The sequence below is a fragment of the Oryctolagus cuniculus genome, chromosome 14 (genome assembly GCF_051225735.1).
Source record: "Oryctolagus cuniculus isolate XC-2025 breed Fujian yellow rabbit chromosome 14, ASM5122573v1, whole genome shotgun sequence".
Taxonomy (NCBI): domain Eukaryota; kingdom Metazoa; phylum Chordata; class Mammalia; order Lagomorpha; family Leporidae; genus Oryctolagus; species Oryctolagus cuniculus.
The window spans coordinates 43,113,497-43,131,992 of record NC_142880.1 but is presented as its reverse complement, the minus strand read 5'-3'; the positions used below and the strand labels follow the sequence as shown (position 1 = coordinate 43,131,992).

The 18,496-nt window shown below is 36.9% G+C and overlaps 1 protein-coding gene across 3 annotated transcripts in view; it reads left to right on the top strand.

Moving 5' to 3' along the window:
- The window catches only part of DNAH5 (dynein axonemal heavy chain 5), a 319,159-nt gene that overhangs the window by 120,705 nt on the left and 179,958 nt on the right, over window positions 1–18,496 (top strand). For all 3 annotated transcript variants that reach the window (XM_051853566.3, XM_089312625.1, XM_089312626.1), the window contains exons 18-22: window positions 3,942–4,107; window positions 4,778–5,014; window positions 7,615–7,805; window positions 7,888–7,975; window positions 14,662–14,795. In XM_051853566.3, coding sequence (XP_051709526.3) covers window positions 3,942–4,107; window positions 4,778–5,014; window positions 7,615–7,805; window positions 7,888–7,975; window positions 14,662–14,795 — 816 coding nt within the window. The remainder of the gene's footprint in view (window positions 1–3,941; window positions 4,108–4,777; window positions 5,015–7,614; window positions 7,806–7,887; window positions 7,976–14,661; window positions 14,796–18,496) is intronic.

The window sequence follows — 18,496 nt, the reverse complement described above, 5'->3', positions numbered from 1 at the left end:
CAGGTGTTCAGGATAAACCACACTGTACAAGCAGCCTAAGCACAGTGAGTCATCCTTATCAGCTGAGCAGCAGACAACCTCCTGACAGCCAAACTCCCAGAGGCCAGTCTGGGTCCAATCTCGAAAGCAGGTCTTTTACAGAACACAATCTCGGGCCTGCTGTGTTGATTCTGTCCTGCATTTTTGGTAATCTTCAGTTTATATTAAATCATTATTATATTATCACAAGAGGTCTAAATTAAATGTTTTCTGGAGTTTTGGTTGTTTTGTCAAGAGGGATGATGAATATATTTGTGTATCAAGTCTTTTCCCCATTACTATTATTTTCTCTTTGATTATTGAGTCAAAGACTCTGGCTCTATTTGTTGGCTCTTCAAATTTGTCACTAAATTGCTTTTCAAAAGGATGCTAACAACTTACAGTGCAATGCTCTGGTACTGATTTCACCTTCCAATGCACACTTTTATTATAATATACTAATTTTAGTTTAGGTAAAAAAGAAGTCATGAAGCTTAATGTTAATTTGCATTTTTGGTTATTAATATAAGTTAATAATTTCTCTTGAATTTATTTACTTTTCATACTTCATTTATTCCTTCAACAATATTTTGTGGAACTCCTACCTGAACCACTGTTGGGGATTCAGTAAAAAAACAGGTGAAATTCCCATCATCATTGCACCCACTTTTTTTTATTTATTTGACAGATAGAGTTAGTGAGAGAGAGAGACAGAGAGAAAGGTCTTCCTTCTGTTGGTTCACCCCCCAAATGGCTGCTACGGCCGGAGCTACGCCGATCCGAAGCCAGGAGCCAGGTGCTTCCTCCTGGTCTCCTATGCGGGTGCAGGGGCTCAAGCACTTGGGCCATCCTCCACTGCCCTCCCGGACCATAGCAGAGAGCTGCACTGGAAAAGGAGCAACCGGGACTAGAACTCGGTGCCCATATGGGATGCTGGCGCTGCAGGAGGAGGATTAACCAAGTGAGCCACGGTGCCGGCCCCTGCACCCACTTTCAAGAGGGAGAAACAGAAAAATAAATCAACAGACCAATAAGCAGGTAGCATGCCAGGTGGTGATAAGTTCATTGGAGAACAATTAAGTGGGCAAGGGAGAAAAGAACCACTTGACACAGAGTTCTGTTTTTATGCTGTTGGTCCAGGGTGACTTTGGTGATGATATTTGAACAGAGGAAGTGAGAGAGCAAGCCCTGTGAGTATCTGGAAGAGCATTTCAGGCAGAGGGAACAGCATGTGCAGCAGCCCTGTGGTAGAAGCAAGTTGTTATGATAGCAGGAGGAAGGTGCTGTGCTGAGGTACAGTTCATGTGTTCATGTGCTGAGGATAAGGTTTAACAGAGAGGAAGAAAGGTGGTGGTTGGTAGGTAGAGTCTCTGGGGAAGCAGGACAGGCTTGGGAAACTCAAGTTTGAGATTATTTTGTAACAAAAGAAGAACCCTTAAATTCACTGAAATAGAAGGAAAAGGGGCTCAAGACAGCCCATTTTGCCTTCTTGGTGAGAAGGTGGAATCAGAGAGTTGGATGAGTCACCATGTCATAGTTTCTTCTTAATTGTGTTTTAATAATCAAGGCCATTAGCTGAGTGTGATAGAAGATGACATAAGCTTTTTGGAGATGCAGCAGTTATGGGGCCTTGGGAGAGGAAAGTGACTGTGATCATACAGAATAATTCCTGGGTAGCACTTGGGGCCATGAGTTTGGGGACCATGAGTTCCCAGTGCCAAGCATTAGTGTGGCCCTGGTCTGTGTGTGCAGGTGGGGAGGGTGGATCACCCTTTGGGATGAGCATCTGGGTGGGGCAGGAAGAAGCTGAAGGAATGACCAAATGAAAGATATCAGTAGTAGAATAGTTGAAGTGAGGAATCATGTAATTAGGAGAGGGCATGACTAGGGGTTAGTAATGAGCAAACCTGGAGAAAATGGAGGATCTAGAAGATTATTGATCTCCCATGTGGGGGTCAGGGGCCCTGGCTTCAGGCTGACCCAGCCCCTACCGTTGGCAGCCATTTGAGGAGTGAACAAGTGGATGGAAGATCTCTTTTTCTTTGTGTATCCCTTTTTATGTCACCTTGTCTTTCAAATAGAAGAAATAAATCTTAAAAAAATACCCAGTTCTTGATTGACCAAAGCTGAAGCATCATGGGAATGAAGAAATAGTGGAGGCTCATGTGAATAGCAAATGAGAGGACTATGCAGCATTTAGAGACAGATCCTTTTGGTCAGTTTCAAAGTCCCAGTGTCACTTCTGGGAGTGAGTTGTTGGAATGAAGCAGGGTGAGTGGCAGCGGCGTCTTTGATTTATTCTGTTTGGCAGAGGGGATGTTTTCATGAATCTAGTTATTACTACTTTGCCTCAATCTGCTCATACCCTGTTTCATTAATCTCTATGCTGTTTACATTCTTATGATTATATCCTCTATTAGTGAAAAAGGATTAAGAGATTTAACAATCCTGTTAGAACTATACTAGTTTTTTGAGAAGTTATAGATCTCATCTTTGAGAACTTTCATATAAAGGAATTTTATGCTTTCAACTGTATGTTTATATTGCTGAGAGGACTGAAAGAACTACTAGAAAGTAAATTGAGGGATTCCTATAAGAGCTGGCCTTAAGGATGGGAGACATCATGGTCCATTTGTATTTGTCCCCAAGGTAGAGTCAGGGGAGTTAAGACACAGACTTTAAAAAATATTCGTCATCTCAGAGAATGAGGAGCTAGCTTACATAGGATGAGGTGGACAAGGCTGGGGTTGTTGTTTGTGATTTGCTTACAGATTATAACAATAAGCAATTCTTCAGTACTTACTTTATGCCAAGCTCTGCTTAGTTTTTATAAGCATTGTCTTATGGAATATACACAATAACATAACATGAATTCTCACATTATCACCATCGCAGGAATATGCACAATAACTTAATGTGGATTCTAACATTATCACTATTTCATGGGTGAGGGAATTGAGGCTAAGGATTTATCTTAATTGTGTAGACCTAGGATTTGAACTTAGGAAATTAGGCACCAGAGTCTATATTTGTTACTGAATCATGTTACTTTCACTCTATCCCTTACCTAATCTCTGACCTGCCTCTTGGTCTTAACTGTCTCCATCTTTTTTTGTAATGGTCTGTGAGCCACAGGTAGAGATTGGGAGTTGTGTGAAGTTCTGAGTTGAGAGAGTGAAGTTAGATTGAACTTTATGTGATGATAGAAAAGTTCAGTAGTTTGTTTTAGGTCACATCAGATTGCTCCTGTGTAAATGCATTAAAATGCCTCAGGCTCTGGAGGTGAATGTCAAATTGCAAGGTTGATGTTTGAAGGAGATGGTCCCAGGGCAGATTACTCTCAAGATGCCTGACAATGGAACTTAGAATGGAGCTCTGTTGTTTTATGGGCTCATTTTCCAACCACTTGGTAAAGAACTGATACTGTGTCTATCTCCCTCATGCACCACTCTCCCATTCTCTGTCTAATTGCCTGCAGAATTGATCACAGTAGTTAAAATCATATTAATTTATGTATGCTAAATGTCATTCCTAAGAAATGTGAGGGAGGGAGGTGACCATGTCTGAGAATCTGCTGGGCAATGACCATGACTTGTTGACAAAGATGAGGCGAGAAAGAAGGTGGTCAGAGCGGATGTATGTGCTCTCTTCATGGGGACAGAGGGTGCTGGTGGCTTTGGGAATTTTTTGCTCCGTGCTGGAGAAGTAGGTGCAATTTGACTCAATTCACTGTCTTCCAGTTGGTTCCCTTGTCTTTCATGCATTTCCTAACAGGACACCTGGCCTGGGCAGGTGTGAAGGTTGTGGTGAACATCACTGGAGGCTGCAGGCTCACCTGGAGGTTGAATCTGTGGTGTTGCTGTTATTACTGATATGCTCTTAAGATAAACGAATATGATACTGTCTTGTTTTTTTTAAATTAGGATCTTTGTGTAAAAGGTGCTCAGATATTACATTTTAAAAGCTCATTAGTAGAAGAAGCAGTCAACGAGCTAATAAATATGTTGTTGAGTGTGGAAGTACAATCTAAAAAAGACAGTGAGAAAATATTGAACAAAATTTGTGCTGATTCAAAAAATGTAACTACAGGTGAGTGATATGGTAATATAACGGTTTTGTTTCTCCAGGACATTTATCGATAACTACAATTTAATTTTCTATTTATCAGTTAATATCACAATTCTGTCAACAGTCTCCCAGTTTTCGGATGATATTTATAAACGTGTAATTTGTAATGGCTCCACATTGTTAATTCCCATTACTTTTTGCTGAGCTCTACAAACATATACTTTGCATAGGCCCTTGTATGTGTATGGAGCATTTTATTTCATTTTATCCATGGAGCTGAATGGATAATGAATCGGAATTCCCATTACAGGGTATCTAAACCAGAGAAAAGCTTTTGTGGGAAAAGGAATACTGAAACTTGGGCGAGGGAAGTTATTCCCCTAAGGCATTAGGGTACGGATGGCAGAGAAGTCTGTAAGAACCCACCTCCCTGGGACCCTGTGTGGATTTTTAGTCATAGCTCCTGCTTCTCTCATACACGTGTTTCCTCACACTAGGGAGGAGATTAGTCCATTAGTCCACTTGGTCCTACTCTTTGATGGCCTCACTTTGACAGAGGTGTGCTGTTTAAGTGATACTGAACTTGAATGCAATTTATCTTAACTTTCTCCCCTTTAATTGCAGTAGATGAATGGATCTGTCTTTTTGTCTTTCCATCTAACTTACCTCTGTGTCTCTCATCCTTTAATAGCCAAAAGAGAAGAAGGAAATTCTGACACCCTGCCTTTTCCCCTTAATGCGGAGGCTGGCTCCCTGCCTTTGATGACAGTCACGAGAGGGAAGAAAGGGACAGAGATGCTGGAAGAAGCCTGCGAGTTGCTCTCCCATTTCAACCATCAAAACATGGATGCTCTCCTGAAAGTTACAAGGAACACCCTGGAGGCCATCCGCAAACGCATTCACTCCTCCCACGCAATTAACTTCCAGGGTAATCTGATTCCACACAGTTGCCCACCGACTGATCAGGCATAGTTGCTGGTGTGTGTGTGTGTGTGTGTGTGTGCTTGTGCACACCCATGTATAGTACTATCAAATTAAAATAATTTTATTTAAAAAGTTTTATATTACATGTAGTACTTTTACATTTTTGAGGGATACAGTGCAGAATTTCAACCTGTGTACACATTGTAAACCCTGCACACCAGGCAACCAGCTTCTCTGCCTTGTTCTCCTTTTTCTGTGTTTGGAGCCTACTAGTGCCACTCTTCCAGATCTCATGCAGTAAATAGTACATTGGTGTGACCTGTAGCTGCCCACTGTGCAGAGGAGCTCTAGGACTGTGAACTCTGTGTGACTGTTTTGGTACCTGTTATTCAACCTTCTTCTACCCCTCAACCCCTATCCTTCCCAACCTCTAGTAATCACTGTTTTAAGTTCAGATTGAGAGAGAACCTGTATTTGTCTTTCCGTGCCTTCTTATAAGCTTAACCATGATGGATGCTGATTATCCAACAATTCTGTGAATAGATGCATTCTCATCACTCTCATACTAAATTGGAGATAACTGGAACAGAGCGGGTTTCAGTAATTTGCCTTCAGTTGCTAAGCTTTTGTTGATAATATCAAAATCTATATCACTTTTCATGATCATGGTATTTCCCCTTACAGACAAGTATCACATTTAATCTGATGAGGACATAGAAAATGAATTATTTAGGGCCAGGCATTTGGCACAGAGGTTAAGTCTCCACCTTTGTTGCCTGCATCCCATGTCCAAGTGCTTTGATTTGATCCTCAGCGACTCTGCTTCTGATCCAGCTTCCTGCTAATGTGCACCCTGGGAAACAGAGGTGATGTCTCCAGTACTTGTATACTTTCCACCCACATGTGAGACCAGGATGGAGTTTTGGGCCCCTGGATTTGGCCTTGCCCAGCCCTGGATATTGTAGGCATTTGGGGAGTGAGCCAGCAGGTGGAAGATCTTTTTCTGTCTGGCTTTGTTTTTCTGTTTCTCTGTCTTTCAAATAAATACAAGTTAAAATGAAAAATTTATAAAGAATAATTTTAATTAGAGAAAATATACAAACTTTAAAAATAAATGTATGAATAAGATTATCTCATTGTTCAATTAGGTTATTTACCAGTCTTATAAAGTGGGAATGATCTTATTAATGCCATACTCTTCAAATCAGCACTTGTTTTACTATTTTCACGTCAACCTAGTACTTCCCAGTCAGTTTCCTCTAAACCATCATCTCTTCCTTGCATAGTTCAGAACTAGGTGTTGAGTTCCTCAGGTTGACCACAAAAATCCACCAAAGTACGAACATTCTCAAAAAGGATAAAAAAAATAAGAAATAAGAACGATTAATTAAAGCATCAAAAGTATAATAAATTCTTATTTATTTTAAATACTGACATTTAAGGGAAAACATATTTAATATTGAGGAAATGTTGATAAATAAAAATGGACATTTTAAAAGAATTTTTTGTATGGTACCATGTTTATGGTGTTTCATTTCACTTCAGAATGGAAGATACTCCTTTTCATCAACACAAGGTTGCTGTTAGAAGTGATCAAATGTTGGTCGATATACTAAATATTAAATCTCATTTGATTTTCAACTTTATGTATTATAGGTAATTCCAATGATATAAATTATGACACACACACATACATATACCATACGCCCATATCTGTATACCTACACTTACAATCTATATCCAACTTTAAAAGCCCCCTCAATATGAATGATGAGTTACAGTTTCTTTTCTGTTTTTTGATTCCTTTGCATTCTGATTAAACACATATTAGGAAAGTCATATGTTTTATTTGAAATTCCAGACTGAATTTTTGTTCTCAGTTTGGCTTGTTCTGGTGATTATTCTTTTTATTTATTTCTTTTTTTAAAAAAGATTTGTTTATTTTATTTGAAAGTTAGAGTTAAAGAGAGGAAGAGGCACAGAGAGAGAGATCGAGTTCTTCCATCCACTGGTTCACTCCCCAAATGACTGCAATGGCCAGGGCTGAGCCAGGCTGAAGCCAGGAGACAGACGCTACATCTGTATCTCCCATGTGGGTGCAGAGGCCTAAGGACTTGGGTCATCTTCTGCTACTTTCCTGGGAGCATTAGTGGGGAGTTGGATTGAAGTGGAGCAGCAAAGCCTGGAACCAGCACCCATATGGGATGCCAGTGCTGCAGGCGGCAGCTTTACCTGCTAAGCCACAGTGCTGGCACCCATTCCTTGCTATCTTATTCTGCATTTAACTAATTTGTTTGTATCCTGTTATTTGGACTCTGTCACCTTTGACATTTTATGTAAGAGTTTGTAATTAAGCCTGGTTCTTTATGCACAGTGTATCAACCAATTGTAGTCAGCAGAAAATTGCTTGGTTCTACTGAACTGCTCTGTTACACTGAGCAAAACTAGATATTTCATTAGTTTCCATTTTTTCATTAAACAAGTTTTATTCGATTATAAATTTATTGTATATTGTTCTAGGTACTTTAATTTTTCTGATGAAAATTTAGTAAGATCTGTTTTATATTACGAATACTAATTCTTCCCTGGTTTGTGTTAACTCAGACAGGAACAGTGTGTCTGTGATGAAGCTGAGCAGTGTGCCCATTTTCCGGGCAAGCATCACTCTGGCCATTCCCAACATTGCCATGGCTCCTGCCCTGGAAGACATACAGCAGACACTGAACAAAGCTGTGGAGTGCATCATCAGTGTGCCCAAGGGGGTCCGACAGTGGAGCAGCGAGCTGTTGTCCAAGGTGGGTGTGGGAGGAAGACATTGTTTCTTATGGAAGCTGACTTATTTACAGATGGAGCTGAAGAAATCCTTTTATATTGCAGAAAAAGATGCATGAAAGAAAAGTGGCTGCTTCACAGAACAATGAGGATAGTGATTCTGATGATGAAATGGGAGAAAATGAACTTCAAGGTAATATTCTTCTAGTTTTTTAAAAATTTGTTGCAAATCAAGTGAATCAGAACACTTTGTAAAGCTTGCAGAAAAGTGGAATTGCTGAAATATAGTTTTGTAAAACTTTTCTTTTTACTTTTGTGAAACTAGTGGTTAAGAAATTTGTATTACTCTAGTTTTAATAATCTGTGATTACTTTAAAATTTACTGTTTATGGGTAAAATGGTCATTTTCCCACTCAATTATTGTTTATAGCCATTGTCTATATTCCCACTAAACTAGGGTCTTTTTGCTTGTTAAACTTGTTAGCCTTTTTAATGCAATGTAAATTTAAAGTATTATCTCTTAAAAAAAAAAAAGGAGGAGGAAGGGAGGGAGGGAGGAAAGAATATCATTATGTTCTTAGAATTGTATCTACAGTGGCTGGTGCTGTGGTGTAGTAGGCTGTCTGCCTGCAGTGCTGGCATCCCATATGGGATGTCCCATCTGCGCCTCTTCTGATCCAGCTCTCTGTTTATGGGCTGAGAAAGCAGTGGAAGATGGATCAGGAGCTTTATTAAATAAAAAAAAGACAAAAAAGAAAATTCTTAAAACCCCAAGTATGATTCAAATAAAACCTGTGCACCTAAAAAAAGAAAAAAGTGGAATTAAAAGATGTTCAGTTTTGTGTAAAATATTTTGAAATCCATGCATAGGTTTTTCATAATATGCACTTTCACAAGCTTTTTGAAGGCCTCTTTTATTCCTCCCCACTCCCTAAAATTCTCAAATCATTTCAGATCAAAATATTAATCGATGGGTAAATTTTAGGTGTGCAAAATATTAATATCTGTATGTTTTCATGTCACCATGACATACTGTTTACTTCCCATGGGTCCAATGTGATAATCAGAACTGAGGCAAAATTTGAGTTTCATTGGGTAAAGAGTAATATTTCATCATCACAATCACATAATCTACCTATCTTTTGGACCTCTTATGTGGGCTGAGATTTTTGCTGTATAACCCACATTTTTCATTTGTACTCAGTAATATTAGGGACATAAGATGTTCAAGTTATTTGTCCTAATTCCATCTCTAATGAGCCCCACAACAGCAAGCCTTGTATAACTGTGTTGATGTATATCTTCCCTGAGATGACTAACCAAATATCTATGTGGAAACAATGGAGGCAAGTTCCTCTTTAAAATAATGTTAGTGAGGAGGATAAAGAAGGTTCAAAAAACGGGAACTGATTTAGTGTGGCAGTGAAGATACTCACGCTCCACATCAGAAAACTCAGGTTTGATTCCCGGCTCTTGACTCCTGACTCCAGCTTTCTGCTAATGCAGACCCTGGGAAGCAGCACTGATGGCTTTTGTAACTAAATTTTTTCTACCCCTGTGGGAGATCCAGATTGAATTCCTGCCTCACCAGCCCTGGTTATTGGGTGCATTTGAGGAATGAGCCCTTTGCCTGTCTCTTTGTGTCTTTAAAACAAATAAACAAAAAATTTTAAAAAGACATCTCAAAATAAATTTCACCATAGCTTATAATATTATTTGATTATTAATTTAAGGTAAAAAGCACATGCTAATGCTGTATGAATTTCAATTTTCTATTATTTAAAAATAAATATTGTTTTATTTCCTAGAATTATTTAAAATTCAAACTCAAAATATGTTCCAACAGAGAATTATATTTTAAGTTGAGATGTATTGTTGGATTTGATTCGCTAGAATTTTGTGGAAGATTTTTGTGTCTATGTTCATCAGGGAAATTGGTCTATACTTCTATTTCTCTATTTTATCCTTTTGAGCTTTAGGAATTAAGGTGATGCTGACTTCATACAAAGAATTTGGGAGGATTCCCTCTCTTTCAATTGTTTTGAATAGATTGAGAGGAATTGGAGTTAGTTCTTCTTTAAATGTCTTGTAGAATTCAGCAGTGGAGCCATCCAGTCTTGGCCTTTTTGTTGTTGTTGTTGTTGGGAGGGTCTTTATTACTGATTCAATTTCTGTCTTGGTTATGGGTCTGTTTAAGTTTTCTATGTCTTCATTGCTCAATTTAGTTAAGTTGTATGTGTCCAGTATTTTATTTGCTTTTTTTGGGTTTCCCAATTTGTTGGCATACAGCTCTTTTGTAGTAATTTCTGACGATTCTTATTTCTATGGTGTTTATTGTTACATTTCTTTTTTATCTCTAATTTTATGGATTTGGGTCTTCTCCATCCCTTTTTTGGTTAGTTGGAGCAATAGTATTGGGCCAATAGTGTGTCAAATTTGTTTATTTTTTCAAAAAACCAGCTCTTTGTTTTGTTGATTTTTTTTTTGGTTTCAATTTTGTTTATTCTCTAATTTTAATGATTAATTTTCTCCTACTAGTTTTGGATTTGTTTTTTCTGTTATTTTTCTAGATGCTTGAGGTGCATTGATAATTCTTTCTTTTGGTCCCTTTCTAATTTCTTGATGTGGGCACCAATTGCTATAAACTTTCCTCTTAACACTGCTATGGCTGTATCTCATAAGTTTTGTTATGTTGTATTGTCATCTTCATTTCTTTCCAGAAATTTTTTGATTTCTCTTTTGATTTCTTCTATGATCCACTGTTCATTCAAGAGAATGTTGTTCAATCTCCATGTGTTTGCAAATGTTCTGGAGATTCCTGAGTTGTTGATTTTGAGCTTCATGCCATTGTGGTCAGAGAGGATGCATGGTATGATTTTGATTTTTTGGAACATACTGAGACTTGCTTTATGGCCTAGAACATGGTCTATCTGCAGAAAGTTCCATGCACAGGTGAAAAGAATGTGTATTCTGTATCTGTAGAATGAAAAGTTCTGTAGATAGTTGTTAGATCCATTTGGTCTATAGTGTTGATTGACTCTTATTTCCTTGCTGATCTTCTGTATGGTTGATGTGTCCACTGCTGAAAGTGGCATATTAAAGTCCACCATTACTATTCTATTGGAGTCTATGTCTGCCTTTAGTCCCATTAACATTTCTTTTAAATAGCCAGGTGCCCTGTAATTTGGTGTATATGTGTTTAATAGTCACTTCTTCCTGTTGAATTGAGCCTTTAATCATTACATAATGCACTTCTTTGTCTCTTTTAATTGTTTTTATATTAAAATCTATTTTGTCTGGTATTAGGATGGTTACACCAGCACTTTTTTGGTTTCTGTTAGCATGGAATATCTTTCTGCATTCTTTCACTTTCAGTCTACGAGTATCTTTCCTGGTGAGAAGCATTTCTTGTAGGCAGCAGATAGATGGGTATAGTTTTTTAATCCGTTTTTAATCTGTTCAGCCAGTCTTAACTAGTGAGTTAAGGCCATTTATATTCAAGGTGACTATTAATAAGTAACAGCTTGGCACTGCCATTTTTCCATAAATATTCCGATTTTTTTAGTTTGGATTTCCTATTTTGTAGTGATGATCATGCCTGTGTTTCTTTGTATAGTACATCCTTAAGCATCTTTTGTAAGACTAGATGTGTGGTGACAAATACTTTTAATTTCTTTTTATTATGGAAGGTCTTTATTTCACCTTCATTCATAAGTAAGAGCTTTGCTGGCTACAATATTCTGGGTTGACAGTTTTTTCTCTTAAAGCTTGGAATATATCTTGCCATTCTCTCCTAGCCTGTAGGGTTTCTAATGAGAAATCCACTGTGAGTCTAATTGGAGATCCTCTGAAAGTAATCTGGTATTTATCTTGTACACATATTAGAATCTTTTCTTTATGTTTTATTGTGGAGAGTTTGACTACAATGTGTCATGGTAAAGATCTTTTCTGGTTATGTCTATTGGGAGTTCTATGTGCCTCCTGTACTTGGATGTCCCTTTTTTATTTTTAACTTTTATTTAGTAAATATAAATTTCCAAAGTACAGTTTATGGATTACAATGGCTTTTTCCCCCCATAACTTCCCTCCCACCCACAACCCTCCCGTCTCCCGCTCCCTCTCCCATTTCATTCACATCAAGATTCATTTTCAATTATTTTTATATACAGAAGATCAATTTAGTACATATTGAGTAAAGATTTCATCAGTTTGCACCCACACAGAACATAAAGTGTAAAATACTGTTTGAATACTAGTTATAGCATTAATTCACATTGAACAACATATTAAGGACAGAGATCCTACATGAGGAGTAAGTGCACAGTGACTCCTGTTGTTGACTTAACAAATAGATACTCTTGTTTATGGCATCAATAATCACCCGAGGCTCTTGTCATGAGTTGCCAAGACTATGAAAGCCTTTTGAGTTCACCAACTCCAATCTTATTTAGACAGGCCATAGTCAAAGTAGAAGTTCTCTCCTCCCTTCAGAGAAAGGTACCCCCTCTTTGATGGCCCATTCTTTCCACTGGGATCTCACTCACAGAGATCTTTCAATTTTTCATTTAGTTTTTTTTTTTTTTTTATGCCAGAGTGTCTTGGCTTTCTATGCCTAAAATACTCTCTTCAGCCAGATCCGCATGCCTTAAGGGCTGATTCTGAGGCCAGAATGCTGTTTAGGACATCTGCCATTCTATGAGTCTGCTATGTATCCCGTTTCCCATGTTGGATTGTTCTCTCCCTTTTTTATTCTATCAGTTAGTATTATCAGACACTAGTCTTGTTTATGTGATCCCTTTGGCTCTTAGACCTATCAGTATGATCAATTGTGAACTGAAATTGATCACTTGGACTAGTGAGATGGCATTGGTACATGCAACCTTGATGGGATTGAATGTCCCTTTCTTTCTTAAAGAATTTTTCTGTAATTATTTCACTAAAATGTCCTTGTAATTTGGGATGTATTGAAGTGAAGTTTAAAAGTATTGAAATAATAAAAAATGTACGTTTGACCTTGTATGAAATGAAATTAAAAATCAACAATAGAAGGAGACTCAGGAAAATCATAAGTATATAGAAATCAAATATATTCCCAGATGATCAATGAGTCACAGAAGGAATCACATGGTAAATTGGAAAGTGGGCATTTGATTTAGTGGCTAAGCTTCTAGCTGGGATGCTCACATCCCATGTTGGAATGTCTGGGTTTCAGTCTTGGTTCTGCTGTCGAATTTCCTGCTAATGCAGATTCTGGTAGGCAGCAGGTGATGGCTCAAGTGGTTGGGTCTCTGCCACTCATGTGGGGGACCTGACTTGAGTTCCTGGCTCCCAAATTCCCACAGGAATTTGTGGAGTATAATAGCATCTGCTGGGATCTCTCTCCATATTTATATAAAATCAGTCTCTCAAAAAAAAAAAAACCTGAATGAATGTGAAAGAAAATATAAAATTTAGTACTTAGAATAAAACACTGATACTAAAAAAATAAAGATCTCTCCAAACAATAACAGCCTCTGTCTTAAGTGACTTGGGCTTAAATTCACTAGTGAGTTTTTGAACATCTCAAAGCTGTTGTTGAGCCCCACTAGAGAATTTCCATTTCATTTGTTCTTTTCACCTTAGGAATCTGTGTTCTCTTTTATATTTCTGTCTTGTTATTGATATTCTCTATCTTGTAAGGTATAATCTTTATATTTTAATTCTTTAGATATGATTTCTGAAGTTCTTTGAATGTATCTGTAATGGCTGGTTTAAAAATCTTGGTCTAGTGGTTCCAGTGTCTGGGCTTCTTGTATAGTTTCTATTGATTGCTTTCATTCCTGTGTATAGACACTACTTCCATGTTTCTTTGCATGTCTCACAATTTTTTTTTGTTGAAAATCGATTATAAAAATGATCATGTCCCAACTCTTGAAAATTAGTTCTCTTTCCCCCAGCGTTTGTTGTTACTGTATTTCCTTCATTGATTTTCTGAACTAATTTCATAAAATCTGTTTTCCTTGCAGTATTAGCTATTATAGTTTCTGGCTCATTAGTTTAGTGGTCAACTAATGATTGCACAGATTTCTGCTAATGTTTTAAACCAGTAAGTCTTATCTGCTTTTCTTAGATAGCCTATATGTGTGTTGGAAAACCCTGAAGGCTCAGACAGTCCGAAATACTATCCAAGTTGTTATTTATTGATTGTACAAGGACTTAGGTTCAGTCAGAAGTGGAACACTGGGGCATTTGTGTGTCTTTCCTGGGCATGTTCATAGCTCTGTCAAAGTATGTAAATCTTCTAGATCCCCAGGAATGTATCAAGGATTTATAATGCTCTCTGTAGACACCTCATTCCCCAGATATTTAACTTTTTTTGGCCAAAATTACTTGTCCCAACTAATATCATTGTCTTAAGTAGCTGTGATATTAAGCAGTTGTCACTTGATTTTTTTCAAATACCTTGTGGACAGAGCTTTCTGCACTCAATAAGTTCTGAATAGTCAAATAAAGAAAAATTGTTGGAGTGGGACTTTACCAGGGCGTATCTTCCAGGCACGTCAAACAGTGACAGTTCTGGACTATTGGTTTCCACAGCTAAGATGGTTGCAGGGCTGCTGGTTTTTAAGGCTACCACATAGGCAGAGAGGATGTACTGGGAACAGAGCAAGTTAAACACCACAAAACTTGCAACTGTTGTCAAGAGCCAGCATTTTTCTCAAATAAGCACTTTTACATTGTTGCAAGCTTTGGTTAATTTCCAGAGTCCTGAAAAGTTGACAATTTTTAGGGTTGCTTTTATAAGGGAGAAGAAATCCCTATTCTATATTATGAAAAGCTTCTTATTTTTTAAAAATATGTTCTCTATGCTAACATAGACTTTTCTTTTTTTAATTTTAGATACCTTTGAGATAGCATCTGTAAATTTACCCATTCCTGTGCAAACCAAGAACTATTACAAGAACATTTCTGACAATAAAGAGATAGTAAAATTAGTCTCTGTGCTTAGCACAATCATCAACTCAACCAAGAAGGTACGTCAAGAAGGTTTGTAGCAAGGTCTAACATGTGTCTGTGTGATTTTGAACATCACAGGCTTGTCCTGCTTGTAGCCCAAGTCTTACCTACTATGCCTTCAGTGAGCAGCTAAAGGCATAGGTACGTGTTGAGCAAATGTTTGTTTAATTGAAGAGCTTTCATTGTAGAATGTAACTGTCATTCATATTTTCATGTTGTGTTCTGTGTAGTGCTTTTAGTCTTTTTTTTGTACAAATGAAATGAACTTTCAAAAAATTTAATGTGTTCTAAATCATAAGTCAATCTAATGTTGTAATTTACCTGCAAGGAAGAAATGATACAAACGTATTAGAAATAGGGTAAGGTTTACAGTTAACTTTTAATATTTATATAGTCAGGTAAATCTTATAAAATGACAGATAAAATTTCTATGTGTGAATGAGTATATTAAAAAAACAGTGAAGTAGTGGAATTAAAAGATAAGTTTATTTTGGTGTTAACGTTTTTGGAATCTACACAGACATTTTTTTAAATACAACCCCTGTGTTGCCACAAGAAAATTAGATAAAACTAAAGATATAAAAATTGTTACTATCGATACAGACTTCCATTGGATATGGATGTAAATACAGGTTTACTTTGTCTTCCAAAATGTTTTTCCCTCAATTATTCCTTTTTTGTTTAGGCAAATTTGTTCTCAAAGTCAAGACTTTTTTTTTTAACTTTTATTTAGCAAATATAAATTTCCAAAGTACAGCTTATGGATTATAATGGGGTTTTTCCCCCCATAACTTCCCTTCCACCTGCAACCCTCCCATCTTCCGCTCCCTCTCCCATCCCATTCACATCAAGATTCATTTTCAATTCTCTTTATATACAGAAGACCAATTTAGTATATATTGAGTAAAGATTTCAACAGTTTGCACCCACACCAAAACACAAAGTGTAAAATACTATTTGAGTACTAGTTATAACATTAATTCACATTGAACAACATATTAAAGACAGAGATCCTACATGAGGAGTAAGTGCACAGTGACTCCTGTTGTTGACTTAACAAATTGATACTCTTGTTTATGGTGTCAGTAATCTCCCTAGGCTCTTGTCATGAGTTGCCAGTGCTATGGAAGCCTTCTGAGTTCGCCAACTCTGGTCATATATAGACAAGGTCATAGTCAAAGTGGAAGATCTCTCCTCCCTTCAGAGAAAGGTGCCTCTTTCTTTGATAGCCCGTTGTTTCCACTGGGATCTCACTTGCAGAGATCTTTCATTTAGGTCATTTTTTTGCCACAGTGTCTTGGCTTTCCGTACCTGAAATGCTCTCATGGGCTCTTCAGCCAGATCCGAATGCCTTAAGGGCTGATTCTGAGGCCAGAATGCTGTTTAGGACATCTGCCATTCTATGAGTCTGCTGTGTATCCCACTTCCCATGTTGGATTGTTCTCTCCCTTTTTTATTCTATCAGTTAGTATTATCAGACACTAGTCTTGTTTATGTGATCCCTTTGACTCTTAGACCTATCAGTATGATCAATTGTGAACTGAAATTGATCACTTTGTAATGTCAAGACTTAAAACTCCAAAATATTATTTTTTATTTAAGAAAAAGTGTATATTCACGTTGTCGCTAAAACCTGTTGGCTCCATAAAAGTATTTTCCAATGTTTAGGGAGTAACTCTTATTGCATACTAATTTTTTTTACTACTCAATTTTGATAGAATGAATTACATTTGTTTGAAAGCACCCTGAAGAACTACTATTATTCTAGCAATCCAAGGAAGTAGCAAGTTTAATTTCAGTTGTGTTCTTGAGGGAACTGGAAGTCTGTAGTTATGTACTTCCAGTTTTCCTTCTTTAATATATTGAAGGTTCTGTATTTAATTTTCCCCAGGGACAGTGTTTGCATAATTTTACAAATACTTACCCAATGCTTAATTTATCAGGGGTTATAGTAAATAATGAAGGTAAGTATTCTATGAGAATAATAAACATTCAAATTTTCAAATATCTCAGTAATCATAGAAAATATAATAAAATTAATCAGTAGTAAAGTCTATTTCTTTCTCAGTAAAATCAGCCACTATTATGGAAATGTAGGGGATAAGACATAGTAGTTGAATCAACATATTGTTGGAAACCAAATTCTTATCTTTGTATCATTTTATTACATTTATTTTTATGAAATATGAAGGAAATAAACAGATATTAGTCTTCTCAAAATAGTACAAAGGGTTGGTACTTAAACTGACTTGAGAATTTTTCCACATTTATGGAAATAGTTTAATAAATAGAATTCACATTTATTGCATTTCTGAAAGAATGTATTAACACTTAATAATAGTTCTGGACTTGGTCAGCTCTGTAGAGCCACACTTCCTTCTGAATGATTCTGTCAGAACCACAAGAAAATCCTAGGATCCCTGCCCCTTTTCTCTTGCCATGGCTGATTGGATTAGAAGATAAAAGAAGCCTACATTCAACACATCTATAAGTTGGCTATCAACTTGTAAAACTGCCTCTCCTGTAAACACTGCTGGACTGAACAAACTACATAACCTTGGTAATTAGAGTAACTTGAAGAGAACAGCTCTGCATATGTCGTCCATGTAATTTTTCCATTAAGGTCTAGGTTGCTTCTATCCTAATACAATCTAGTTTAATAAATAGTCATGGTTATAGGCAAGAGTCTAAAACTTATTTAGAGTGTATTCTTTTTATGTAATTAAAATGTTTTTGATTAACATGTTACACTGTGCACTTTTCTGAGGCACAGTGCAATGTTTCAATACATGCATGCAATATAAACTGAACAAATTAGGCAATCAGCATCCCTATCTCCAGACCCTTCTTCAATACTTAGAGCCTACCAGCTCCTCTCCTGCAGTGCTTTGTGCAGTATAAATCCAATATTGTAATTATGGCTGCCCCACCCCTGTGCTGTGGGCCAGCAGAACCTACTACTTCTATTTAACTGTGCTTTGGTGCCCTTATCTGCCTCTCCACATCCCCCTCAATCACTTCTGTGTACTGCCCACTCCCAGTCTCCAGTAAACACTATTCTGAGTTCATATTGACCTTTTAAAAAAGCTTTCACATACAAGACAGAACATACAGTATTTGTGTCTCTGTGTCTGGCTTAATTCACTTTGCTTAATAACCTCTAGTTCTACCCATTTTGCTCTAAATGTCATAATTTAAATTTTAAAGTGATGAATAATATTCCATTTCATGTATAATATATTTATATATACCAAAATTTCTTTTCTGCATTCATGCATTGATGGACACCTATGTTGATTCCATATCTTGTCTATTGAGAATGGTCTTGCAATGAACATGACAATGTAGGTATCTCTTTCATATGATGGTTCACTTCCTTTGGATATATACCCAGAAGTGGGAGAGTCAGATGATAGATCTATTTTTAGGTTTTTGAGGAACGTGGATACTTTTTTTCTACAGCAGCTGTACTAGTTTGCCTTCCTACCAATGGTGTGTAAGTCTATCCTTTTGTATGTATCCTCACCAGCATTTGTTATTTATTTATTTCCTTTTTACTTCTTGTATCTTGTCTTTTTGTTTTATTTATTTGTTATTTTAAAGGAATTTATTAGTTATTAGATTCTCATGGTCACAGCAAATGTATAATTACTACAATGCAATTCTCATGTTAATGTGATATTAATACAAAGAGAATAGATTTGATGTGATTCAGGAA